The sequence below is a fragment of the Carassius gibelio genome, chromosome A18 (assembly GCF_023724105.1).
Source record: "Carassius gibelio isolate Cgi1373 ecotype wild population from Czech Republic chromosome A18, carGib1.2-hapl.c, whole genome shotgun sequence".
Classification (NCBI taxonomy): Eukaryota; Metazoa; Chordata; class Actinopteri; order Cypriniformes; family Cyprinidae; genus Carassius; species Carassius gibelio.
The window spans coordinates 4702391-4715530 of NC_068388.1; the positions used below are offsets into that span (position 1 = coordinate 4702391).

The window sequence follows — 13140 nt, forward strand, 5'->3', positions numbered from 1 at the left end:
CCATAAAAAGCTAGTTGTGAGAGGACTAGTTAGGGTCAGTGAATATAAACAGATAACGGATGTATTAGTAAGCTAATACATAATAATATTTGGCAAAACAGTTAAAGTAATCACTGTATGTCCTATTCACCAGAGAAACTGAGACTGATGACTTATAAATTCATTCTTTGGGAATATAAAGGGATGTTTTCATTTGTTTTCACATGCACTTTGAATGCAGGGCACATTGCACTTGCAGTGTGTGTACAGGAAGGCACAAAATTAGCTGGAACTAAAGGGGGTTTGGTTTAGAACAATGACCCAGATGAGCTGATCAAACATATGACATCAGAATAGTCCACAGCCAGATCCCCAGAGGAAAGGGCTGCTTTTACGGCCCTACAAATCATCTGCATCAGTGCTGCTGAGAAGGGGCTTGTTGGGTCAGACCCAGCAATGCTGACTTCTCCAAACAAGACAGCACTAAAAACAAGACAGCACTATACAGCACACATTCTGCAGAAACAGTTCAAATGCATGGCTATGATGATCAGATTCATCAAGTAAAGAATGAAACAAAATCTGTCAATTCAAAGGAGAAACTGTTTTTTAATGTGCACAAATTGAAGTCAAGACTAGATGAAGACCTAACCCCAAGATTCAGACCACAGTCCAGAACAACTGAAAAAAAAACTACATTTATTTTGATATTTATTCACACTGAAGCTTATACTGTATTTGACGTTAAATAAATAAATAATATTTGTACCCTGCCAATGCAAATATGCTTTGACCATCATTAACTTTTCCTATAAAATGAAAATGAAAACACAAGTCGCGAGTAGATAGATGTAATACTATTCAAAAACATAAGAAAATACACAAAAATATAAAGTAGCATTTTCACACCCAATTCTGTCCGTCTTTTATATTTTATGCAGTTTTACTGTCACTTGATTAGAATGGTGGTCATGTATAATGATTTTACTCCTTTAGTTAATTTCTAATTGTTTGATAGAATGTAGGGATTTTTCTCCAAATGTTTTGTACCCATACCTACTGAAGGGCTTTGCCACTCATTCAGCTTGCAGGATAGTCTTTGAATAGGCTATAAAAGTGGTCACACCTGACTTCATAGAAAATATGCGTACAGTACATATGGATTTAATGTATTTAAGTGTTTTTTAATGTATAAACATGACGCTGGGGTATCAGATTTATGTAATGACACAAAAATAACTGATCAGTTTGTTTGAGTCGGTTCACTAAAAAGAAACGTTCGAAAGAACCGGTTCAAGGTAACTGAATTGAAGTCGAGTTTCATCTAGGTTTCAACCCTTCACAGCTGGATGAATGTGCTTGCTGAGAAACCATTATTAATCTACGCCACCTGCTGGTGGTTAAGAGCATTTACTGTAACAGCACATCCTGCGTTTGCCCTAATACAGGTGTCCCCAAACTCGGTCCTGGAGGGCGGGTGTCCTGCAATACACCTGCCTTGAGGTTTCAGATATACCTAGTAAGACCTTTTTTGCTTGTTCATGTGTGTTTGAGTAGGGTTGGAGCTAAACTCTGTAGGACAAGAGTTTGGTGAACCTTACCCTAATACCACACTGTTTAGAACAGAGGTGTCAAACTCAATTCCTGGAGGGCCGGAGTAATGCAGAGTTCTGCTTCAACACACATATCATGTATTTTCCAAAAAGCATGAAGGACTTGATCATAGTTGGTGTTTGATTAGGTTTGAATCCAAACTCTGCAGGGCTCTGACCCTTTAGGAATTGAGTTTGATACTCCTGATTTAAAACGTGTGCACTAGTTTTTATATATGTATTTATGTTTATTTATCCGATTTATTTTATTTTTTGTTCCCCTGCTCGCGCCCGTCGCAGAGTGTCACGCGCAGAGCGTCCCCAACCGGTTCTCGTGAACGCCGCCAGTATCTGCCTCAGCTCGCCAGTCCTGTCCGTAGCAGGTAAAACACGCTCATAATCGTGCTCCTTATTTTTTTAAACGTATAACGCTAGTTTGTTAACACCTAGTTTGTCCAGTAGAGATCTGAGATGGTTTATGTAAAATAAAAGTCGTTGAGTTGTTATGGTTTTATCATTTAATTTGGCGTACCTAACGCGAAAGCTAGCTATATAAACAAGTAACGTTAACGTTAACCTCTCCAAAACTATAACAGAATGCTAAATTTAATGAAAAGCTGACTATTTCCGCGTAAAGTGGAGCAAAATTCAAGCCTATCTTCTGAACATTTTCCTAAGCTTTTGTTTTGACGTTAGAACTTGTTAAATTATTCAGAAAGGCAGCTAATTGTGTTAGCATGTTTTAATGAGCATGATTTAATGTGATTTTTCTGCATCAAATATCATAATCACCATCATCCAGACATCAGTTGATGATCAGGAATTATGATCGTGGTTTATTTTGAGACGGGTGTTTGTTTTGGATCAAAACACGAGTGAGATCGTCGACATGTTGACACTGACCTTTTAGAGCACATGCATCGTAAGACTGAATAAGCATACTAGAACAAAACAGGCAAGATAAGATTACCTTTGCACCATAAGACCATAAACATGACAGCACTGAATACAGGTATTTATTCGCCGTTGCTTGCTTTGCGTTTCCACTTTAAGTGACGCGACACATTGGACACACACATGGCATGATGGCAAACTACATAATGAACCATTTATTGAACCTTTTGCACAGTTCGGGTTGGAACAAAGGGATATGACACATAGGCAATACAATAAAATGTTTGCTCGATTAATGAGGAAAGGTCACCCGTTCAATTGATAAATTAACGGCTAGTTAAAGATGTAAAAGAAACTGAACTACTATAGTATTACTTAAAAATAAACTGACATTAGGAAATCAATCTCTTGCTCTCCTTATGTTTCTATATGCGTGTTAACACAATTCAGCAGAATATGAAGACTGACGCCAGGATGTGGTTTTTCCAGAAAAACTTTTTACTTCGATTTCAGTTTAATAAGAAATAACTGAAGTCACATAAATCTCTGTTTACACAACTCACTTATATTACACTGCTCATTTATATCACATTCCTCACTTATATTACACTGCTCCGTACTATCCATATGTAACAGGTTTACTCTGGTTGTGTTTTGTTGAACCAGCTACACATAGGCATCTTTGCTGTTTCGTGTTTTTTTTTTTAGCTTCTCCGAGAGATGATGCATTTGGGTGACACCTGTAGTTGTCCTCTCGCGATGGAACAAAATGCAGCAGAATAAAACGTCTGCTACTTCGCAGCCTATTAGCCTTTTTCTCCACCGCTTCAGCTGACAAAGGGATAGCTGTGCCCATCTCTCCGTTTTTTTTTTTTTTACATTTGATAAAGATAAAGTAGTTTTTCATTTTTTTTCTTGTTGTTAAAATTCAAAATAGTTTTTAAATATTATTGGATGTCACTGTTCCCACCAGTCGTTGCACAATTTAAGGTTACGCACGATGACGAAAGCACGTTAGGGTTAGCCCTCCGGGAACTCATTGAGATTGCATTGCAGTACCTGCAGTTCGAAAAAAAAAAAAAAAGATCTTTGAAATGGAAGTCTATGGCTGCATTTACACTGCAGGTCTTGATGCCCAAATCCAATTTTCTGACTATATCCGATTTTTTTGACGACTCGCTTACATCATCTTTTAAAAGTGTCCCGTATCCGATTTTTGCATTTACACAATACACTGCTGAAACTACCAAATGTAGATGTTCTGACCCGGAAAGGAAGTAAAACAGCACGAAATACAATGGATGCAGATGCAATTAAAATGATACAGTGTTTTGCTTTCCACAATATTTTGAAAAGTCAAAAAAAAAAAAAAAAAAAAAAAAAATCAGCAAAACATTGGTCTCGTACGGCGGAGAAAAAAGAGGAGCCCTTGTTGCAGCCTGGGCTAATTTCGCGCCTATAAGTCATGTGATCTCAGTTGGTGGTGTCCACCTGAGTTGACGTCACTTTTTTAATGACGTAGCCTACGACTCGCATTTACTGGGGAATATCCGATTTGTCTGCTTACATGGCACACGCAAATGCATGTATCCTATTCATATCTGATTTATTACCACATATGAATGAGACCTGAATCCGATCTGAGAACATCGGAATCCATGCATTTTTTTCCTGCTTACATGTTCACCAGTCATATCCGATTTGTGCCACATGAGAGGAAAAAAATCGGATTTGGGTCACTTGAACCATGCAGTGTAAATGGGGCCTATGAGAGCACTCGGGGTGATTCTCAGTTTGACAGAAATTGGCCAAAAAGGCAGTCCCTCCAGAAAAACGCGAATTTTTTTTATGATTGTTGCGGGCAAAAATCCTTGATTTTACGGCACGTTTTCTTAAAAAATGCGATGGAATATGCAGAATAATTTTGCAATTTTATGCAATGAAATTGCGTGAACTTGCAAAAACTGCGGTTTGATGAAAAAGACAAAAAAAAAGGTGATTCCCACAACACCTTTTTCTCACTAGGCTATACCTTAATGTAATGAATAATTTCTTATTACTTCCTATGATAAGCGAGCATACTAAATCACAGAATATATAAGTTGCAATCTCTTACTGCAACGTAAATTATTTTACATACTACTAATATAATTACAACTAAGTTTTTTGGGTACTGTTCTGTAACAAAAAAGTGCAATCTTACAACTGTAAAGTTGCATCAACTTCTGAATGAAACTACAACAGTGTTAGTAGCCTAGTGAGAAGGGGGTGTTGGGGGAATCACCTTTTTTTCTATTTCATCAAACCGCAGTTTTCGCAAGTTCTTGCAATATAATTTGGCTCCACAGTCATGTAACAAATCGGGAAACTGCTTCGCGTGTTCTTTTGCGCTTATTTTTGTTGGCAAATAAGAATGATTTGTGCACTTCAAGTTTCACCCTGGTTTCACCGCGGGGTTTTCAGATGATGTTCACGTCATGTAATTACGTCACTTCATAAGGTTCCCATGGCAATAGGGGAAAATGGCGCTTTACTTGAGTTTTTTGCAACGAAAATACAGGGATTATGAAATCATGCTAGCCCCACATATTTTGCTTTCTGAAATCGGTAATTTATGCGGCAAAAGAGCGGTGTATTTGAAAAATTGCGACCCCGCATAAATATGTGGCCTTTGGCTGATTAACGTTATGCATTAAATCAAGCGATCGCATAATCGCGTTTTTCTGGAGGGACTGAAAAGGGGTCGATACTACAAAAAACGCGACTCGACGATGATTGGACTATTTAAAGGGAGCACAAACAGTCTAGAATTGTGAAAGCTAGCGTGACACTTTGGTTGAATGTAAAATAAATAAAAAAATCCCTCCCTTTCCTTTGGTTGTGCGTCGCCCAATCGCCCTAATGGAGAAACTGCCACTGTTCACTGTATTTTGAAGTGCCTACAATAATAATATTGTTCATGTTCATTATTGTGATATCACAATTATAAATACCAGCACATGTCTACAAGCTGCACATGATCTAAGTATATGTTATTTTAAATTTTTTCTTTTATCTAAACAATCTCATGTAATGGAGGACATTCAAAATATGTAGCACAACGGGGAAACTCCAGCTGCAGGATGGACAAATACAGATGAATGTGTGACCAAAGAACAAATGGCATGAGTTTGTTCCAGGACTCTCAAATTAATATCAAGCTGACCTTGACCTTTCAGCACAAGTGAGAGCACAACACATATTGCAAACCTTCCACATTCTCTCACAAGACTAAATGGATTTAATGACACTTTCTATTCCAGCATGTTCTAGTTCAGACATTCCATCCAAGAACGACATGTTCTAGTTCAGACATTCCATTCAAGAACGACATGTTCTAGTTCGGTAATAACGTTCAAGAACGTCATGTACCGGGTCAGTCATTTCGTTCAAGAACGGTTAAGTCATTCTTTGACCGGATGAACCCGTCCACAGAGCCACCCGGTTAACTGAGCTGCACATGTGCTGCTATGGATGGAGGGATTCCAGTGAACTGGAATAGGACTCGATGGATTATGTCAACGAGAACGATTCGTTCTCCTAAACTATTATTAAAAAAAGAAAAGAAAAAAAGAGCAGTTCATACATTACTATGTTACAGGAACTTTCAGCCAAGTTTCTGTTGCCGTTTCATATTCATTCGTTTCTTTTTCATCAAGTTTGCATTAAATATGTCATTAGGTTATGATATTCGATCTATATTACATTGGGTTATGATAATCTAAGGCTCTCTTAAAAAAAATTTAATAGACGTTTCATAAACATTTATATTACGGTTCATGCACTGAAAAGGACAGAGAAACAGCGCTGTATAGACAGTGCTTTAGATACCAACATGTTAATGATGCATCACATCATTAAAGCTGGAATAGAAAGTGTCATTAAGTCTAGTAGGTGGATTTATGGATTAGTCTTGTGAGAGCATGTGCAAGGTTTGCAATATGTGTTGTGCTCTCACTTGTGCTGGAAGGTCAAAGTCAGCTTGATATTAATTTGAGAGTCCTGGAACAAACTTGTGCCATTTTTTCTTTGGTCACACATTCATCTGTATTTGTCCATCCTGCAGCTGGAGTTCCCCTGGTGTGCTACATATTTTGAATGTCCTCCATTACATAAGATTGTTCAGTCAATTTTTTTTAAATAACAGCAACTTAGATAATGTGCAGCTTGTGCTGGTATTCGTAATTGTGATATCACAATGATGAACATTGTAGGCACTTCAAAATACAGTGAATAATTATTTATTACAAATTATTCCGATTTTTTGAATGCATTGTTTCCCATCAACTGGTCACAATGCACAACACCACTGCACACTCATGTAAACAAGCACGGATGAGAACACTATTTTGCAACTAAATAGTGATATGACAAGTCAGTTATAATACTGTATACTAGTGGTTGACCGAAATGTGTTTTTTGACAGCTGATGCCGATATCTTTACATGACAGTATTTTTGACAAATAAAAATGTAATCAAAATAATTAAAAAGAAAGTAAATAAATATTGTAACCAACAGGGCACTCAGTATTCTCAGTATTCTGTGCATTGGGAATCATATTTTTAAAATAAAAGTGCCACCTCAAACACATCGGCCAAGCAGAAAAACTTATTGGCCAATGCCGATATTTGAAAAATGACAAATATCGGCCGATATATCGGTCGACCACTACTGTATTGCATGATAAAAGCATTAGCAATTAATCGCAAAAATTGAATTCCTTTCATATGGATATAGCACCTTGTAATGCCTCTTTGTGAGTTTTATGACTATAAAACGTCAGTTGCTGTTAGATGGGGCAAACATGTTGAAAATGACGTGGCTTTTTACAGTAGAGTTCTCAAAACTGTTAACAGAGTTATGAAATTATTAAAAATATATATTAAACAAAAAAATTAGCATATTTAAATATGGCTGTAAAATTCTGGAACTATACCAGGCTAAAATAAAGAAGGGGGCAATAAGTTAATACAAATTTAACACTGCAAATAAATGTGATTTTTATGTATTTTAATTGATAGTTTGTTGAAATCTGACATGCACAAATGACAAGCTTAAGAACATGCATTGTTCAGAATGATCAATTTTATATTTGCAGATCAAGTTCTTGCAAAATGTCAACATTATTAAATACTGTACGTCTAAAGTCTTGTGGTCTGTCACCAGAACTCACTAATGTAATTCAGACTGCTATCGCTCCTGGTCAGAGGTGTTATTTTATATTCACTGTTATTTATTAAAGTTTAATGGTGCAGCACTTTAAGTATTTAACATTTCATGAATTTGTAAATTGCTCCCTCCCAGGGGAGAGGGTTTCTTAACCATGGTCTGTCAAGTACATTGTGAACACATCCAAAATTAGCAGTGTCTGAGTAGCAGGGCTCAGAAACACTCTGCTTTAATAGATTCAGATCTTACTAAAACAAATGCAAGAATTAAGGCAATACAGCATGTCGTTCTTCCAGAAGATTAGATGTTTCTTTAAGAGGCAGATTTCTAGAGTTCAGATGACATTGAGCGGATTTCTTTGGTACAAATGGACACGTGAGTAAGTTTGAGTCAGTTGTTACTTTTATCAAAGTGAACTGTTGTTCTTTCCACTGTGTACTTTCTAGGCATGTAATAATACTATTACATGTTTATTTCTTGGTATTAACATTTGACAGCAAAGCACTGAGCATGAGTTGGGCAGTTTACAAAATGTACTTTTATTCAAAACAGTAACGAGCAAAATATATATTTTTTTTATATGAAAAAAATTATATATATTGTACTCATTAACTGTTCCATTATTCTTATAGTATCCTATCATATTGAACTGTCTGACAACTAGCGATTTCTGAAGGAATGCTCTTTGAGTGATTAAGTTGCAAATTTAGTGAAAATAGTGATTTTATGATATCAAAATCTAAAGCAAAAAAGTGGAAATGAATGACTAATAAGTGCTCCTCTGCTGCCATCTACTGGTTATAGTGGTTATTCGATGTCTTTTTTTCCTCGTTAAAAACAGCATTTAAATTGGATTAAAAGTGCTGAAAATAGTGGTGTGAAATAATAAATTTAAACCGTTTAACTGATTGTATTAATCAGTCAAAATTCTTAAAGGTTGATTAACTGTTAACCGGTTAAAATGAACATCCCTACTTCCAATATTTTGTGCGTCATGATAGGAGTGTCTCATTGTGTTCAGAGGTCATTGTCAGCTAGACAGTAGTTTAAGAGTCATGGAGCAAACACTTGCCATTTCTTCTTTGACCTTGCATTGTGCAAGAAAGTGCATTGTTCAGTTTTATATTGAAGATGAAGTTCACAATATGTCAACATTATCAAATACTTTGTTTAAAAGCTTTTAGTCTGTGACCAAAACTACCAGAGTATAGTATATCATTCATCCAGAAAGTTAGATATTTCTTTAAAGACAGATTTCTAGAGTTCAAATGGTATTGAGTGGATTTCTTTGGCGCCAGCAGACGTGTAAGTTTGTCAGCTGTTACTTTTAATAAAAGTGATCTGTTGTTCTTTCCACTGTGTCTTTTTTTTTTTTTTTTTTAGCTCACCTGCTATCATGCTTTCCAGAGCGGCCACCACGGCTGGGGTCACAGCTCACAAGATCAGTAAATGCATCACCTTTCTCGCCAATGATGTCACTGGGACTCCCGCGGCTTCTGTGTCACCTGCTCAACCTAAACCCATATTGTTGTTGCTGCCATGGCTGGGCTCCAAACCGCAGGCCATTGCCAAGTACTGTGATATTTACTTTCGCACAGGCTTTGATGTGCTTGTCGTGGAAAGTGAGGTGAGCCAGTTCTTGTGGCCCCGCTGGGGGTTGGAGTATGGTGGTCATGTGCTGGAATTATTAGAGAGTGAGCGCTTCTCACAGCGCCCCCTGCTGGTCCATGCTTTCTCCATAGGTGCATACACATTTTCTCAGGTGCTTGTTCATGTGGCCAATGACACACAGCGTTACCAAGGCCTGACAAACAGAATCAGGGGTCAAATCTACGACAGCCTTGTCATGGGATCGCTGGAGCATATGGCCAACGGTACGTACAGAGATAGTAATGTAAAGTGTTTTTATATATACATATATATATATATATATATCTTACTGCCTATACATGCACTGCTAATGATTTGGGGTGGATGTTATGATCAGAATCATGCATCATGGTACAGTATGACTATATTTATATCATGTCATTATTAGAAACCACTCCATGCCATTGCAATAAAAATGTTTATAAAACAAAAAAAATATATATAAAAAGCGATTATTAGCCTACTTGTTGCACCAAACTTTTCTTATTAGTGTAGGGCGATATGCTCAATAGTCATATCGTCCTATTGTTAGCCTGTGAAATAAACAGTATTGATAAGTTAATTTAATTATTCAGTCCAAAAATATGTCATGATGAGGAAAAATACATATATAAGTCGAACTGGACTATTAAGTCGCATTTATTTAGAACCAAGAACCAAGGGAAAACATTACCGTCTCCAGCCGCGAGAGGGCGCTCTATGCTGCTCAGTGTAGGCTACAGGAGCACTGAGCAGCATAGAGCGCCCTCTAACGGCTGTAGACAACAATGTTTTCTCTTGGTTCATTTCTCTTAGTTCATTTCTCTTGGTTCGTGTCAAATGAATTTTGATAAGTCACACCTGACTATAAGTTGCAGGACCAGGCAAACTAAGCAAAAAAATAAAAAATGTAATGCATTCTTGCTGAATAAAAGTATAAATTGCTTTAAAAATAAATCTCATTGATTGATCAATCAATCATTTATATCTATAGCATTGTTTAAATCAACACATGTTGACCAAAGTGATTAACGGACCCAGAATTACAAAACATAGAAGGACACGCAAACCATAAAGCACAAAACACTAAACAAACCTCATGTAATTAAAAACTGTTAAAAGCCGCAGAGAAGAGAGTACTCCTGAACATAGATTTAAGACACTTGATTGAGTCACAGGATTTAATATGTAGAAGGAGGTTATTCCAAAGGCCTAGTGCCGCAAATACACATAATAATATATCTTGCTTATTTTTTAGCCGAGAAACTTTGAGATGATCTTATGGGTCTGGCAGCACAATGAAGCTGTAACAAACTAGAAGTGTATATACAGGGCAGGGACAAGCCCATGCAAGCCTCTAAAAACCATTAAAAGGACCTTGTATTGCACCCTATACTCAACAGGGAGCCAATGGTAAGAATCACGCGTCGGAGAGATACTGGAACATTTCCTGGTGCCAGTCAACATTCTGGCTGTTGCATTCTGCACCAGCTGCAGCCGTGAAAGCAAATACTCAGACAGCCCCAAATATAGAGATTTACAGTAATCCAATCTGGACTAAATAAATGCATGGATCCCAGTTTCATCAATTTTTATCAATTCATCCTGATGGATTTTCTATTCACTGAAATATCTTACCTAATTGTTTTGGGTTTGTTTGTTGTCCAGGTCTGGGCAAAACCATATTTCCCCGGATGGAAGGTCTCGTGAAGTCCACTAGCCTTCTCTACTTTCGTGTCTTCAAAAATCAGACGGTTGGCTACTTCAGCTCAGCGATCAATGTTTTCTGGAACACTCCTGTGACGGCACCTTCTCTTTTTTTCTACTCTGAAAATGATGCACTGTGCGATTACGAGAGCTTGGAGAAGATGGTGGAGTTCTGGAGGAGCCATGGCCTAATTGTTGAGAGCAAGAAGTGGAAAGAGTCGGTTCATGCAGGTCACCTGCGCACACACCCTCAGGATTATCTGTCCACACTGGAGAACTTTGTGCAGTCTCTTAACATGGTGCCTCTGAAGGCCAAAATGTGAATTCTGAAGGCTGTCACTTGTCTCATTAAACGTCTAAGTTGGCTGAAGTGCCTGGTTTTAATGTCTCGGACATTCTCATGCTCTTTGTTCAAGTGGTACTATGTTAAATTGATGTCTTAGTTTCTCAGACTTCTTCAGCCTTTTTATATTGATGTGACTACATGAAATCCTTTTCAGCCAAATATTCCTACCTGGTCCAATAGAAGATTCTGAGCTCTTTTTGAAGACCGTAGCACTGGGATGTTGGGGTTGTGCGATACTGCATACAGTCTGCTGATATGCGTCCAGTTAGGTTCATTGCACTAAAATCTGAAGTTCCTGTACTTTGTCCAACATCTGTTTGGACCTCAAAATGACAGTCTATCTTGAAATGCAAAACAGTTTTTATCCTTTTTTTTTATAAACCGTAAGCACTCCTCAATAACACTCAACATGTTTTATTAGACCTTTTGTTAATAGAGAATAATGGTTTATGTAACAACTTAATTTATAACATCTATGTGAGTACATGTCCTTTGATCGTTTATCTGTTGCCTCAAAAGGAAACAGCCCTGACTAATTATTTTTTGAATCTACAGAAATAGCATATTTTTTTCAATGACCAAATCTGAATTTATAATAAATAAAAAATATATTTAAATATAATCCACTGTTTGACACAATCTTGGTAAACCTATCAAATGTTGTTTTTCTAGAAATGGCAAGTGTTTTAAGTAAAGTTGGTATTGATCAGGTACCTATGCAGACAATATGGTAAATACAGTAAAGCGTGATACCTCGTTTTTATATTACATTTCACTTTCTATTCTGTAGTGTGTAATGTTATTCTTCAGTTCATGCCAACTTGAATATTTTAAAACGACGTTCATGGCAAATTATCAAAATGTTCTGCTTTACAAAACATCAATGCAAAAATGAAGGTTTTTACTTTATTTGTTGCTTCATCTTGCAAAAGTCAAATAAATCTTTCTTATTAATGTGTGTGTGTCTTTGTGTGTTCTTTAAGAAGTCTAGCATTTTAATATGCAATCATCTGTTTTAGACATGCACACAATTCAATATTATTGGAAAGTTGACAAATAACATGGACCATTTTAGTATTAATAAGTAGTTAATAATTATTTCGATGTTTTCGAATATATTACAAATATTGTTATGTTTATGACCCTACGGTGGTTGATTATAGAAATAATTGATGTTCACCCCAAAAGTATAAAACTCTTCGCGAGTGTATATGTAGGCTACTATGATTTAAGATCCCGCTGTGACGTCATTTATAAGACTTCAAAGCGGCTCCGTCAGATGACGTTGTTGACGTCGCTCGCTGATATGATGGGACGGTCCCGTTATTCCAGTCGGCAAGCGATGGAACGCACGAGGAGAAGCATTGTCCGCCAACGAAGCTGTTTTATACTGCATTATTCGGCGTGGATATGTTACATTTTCATCGTGAGCGCGTCCGCGGCATTAGCCGCTCACCTGCGCCAGTGTGAAGAGGTGAGAGGTCATTCCCGCTTGGGTTTCTGCGTTCATATTCAGCGTTCTTTGCGATAAATGCACTCGTCCAGTTCATATATATGTTTGTGCACACGCCGGGTTGTTTTTAAAGCATCTTTGACTGTTTGGCATACATTTATTTGCACTTTTTGGATCGATTTACTTTACTAACACGTGCAGCAAGATGAGGTTGTCACACCTTACAATAACCAAAGTAACAGGTGCGACAGATACTCTACACAGATTGGATAACCGTAACCAATGAGAAGTAGACTGTCTGAATAAAGTACTAAAAGCTGGTTTATAGAA

At 37.1% G+C, this 13140-nt stretch overlaps 2 protein-coding genes across 5 annotated transcripts in view; both read left to right on the forward strand.

Annotated features, from left to right (window-relative positions):
* The first annotated feature begins 1415 nt into the window (after positions 1-1415).
* LOC127934238 (transmembrane protein 53) lies at positions 1416-11381 on the forward strand. Of its 3 annotated transcripts, XM_052531475.1 has the most exons (4): positions 1416-1498; positions 1872-1954; positions 9059-9549; positions 10973-11381. In XM_052531475.1, the coding sequence occupies exons 3-4, from the start codon at positions 9072-9074 to the stop codon at positions 11332-11334; spliced, it is 840 nt and encodes a 279-aa protein (XP_052387435.1). In that variant the 5' UTR covers positions 1416-1498; positions 1872-1954; positions 9059-9071; the 3' UTR covers positions 11335-11381. The 3 variants fall into 3 exon arrangements, with proteins under 3 accessions (XP_052387435.1, XP_052387433.1, XP_052387434.1); XM_052531473.1 differs by lacking the exons at positions 1416-1498; positions 1872-1954 and adding an exon at positions 7058-8054; XM_052531474.1 differs by lacking the exons at positions 1416-1498; positions 1872-1954 and adding an exon at positions 7058-8050.
* A 1240-nt stretch (positions 11382-12621) lies between these two features.
* Positions 12622-13140, forward strand: part of LOC127934236 (endosome/lysosome-associated apoptosis and autophagy regulator family member 2) — a 39717-nt gene continuing 39198 nt past the window's right edge. For both annotated transcript variants that reach the window (XR_008147733.1, XM_052531469.1), the window contains exon 1: positions 12622-12831. Coding sequence is in view for 1 of the 2 variants with exons in the window: in XM_052531469.1 (XP_052387429.1) it covers positions 12637-12831 (195 nt within the window). In the remaining variant the exon portion in view is untranslated. The remainder of the gene's footprint in view (positions 12832-13140) is intronic.

Coding starts and splice junctions, on each gene's coding strand:
- LOC127934238 (XM_052531473.1), top strand. CDS start 7,933: ATGCAAGAATTAAGGCAATACAGCATGTCGTTCTTCCAGAAGATTAGA. Junction 8,055..9,058: donor TGGTACAAATGGACACGTGA/GTAAGTTTGAGT, acceptor TTTTTTTTTTAG/CTCACCTGCTATCATGCTTT. Junction 9,550..10,972: donor GCTGGAGCATATGGCCAACG/GTACGTACAGAG, acceptor TTTGTTGTCCAG/GTCTGGGCAAAACCATATTT.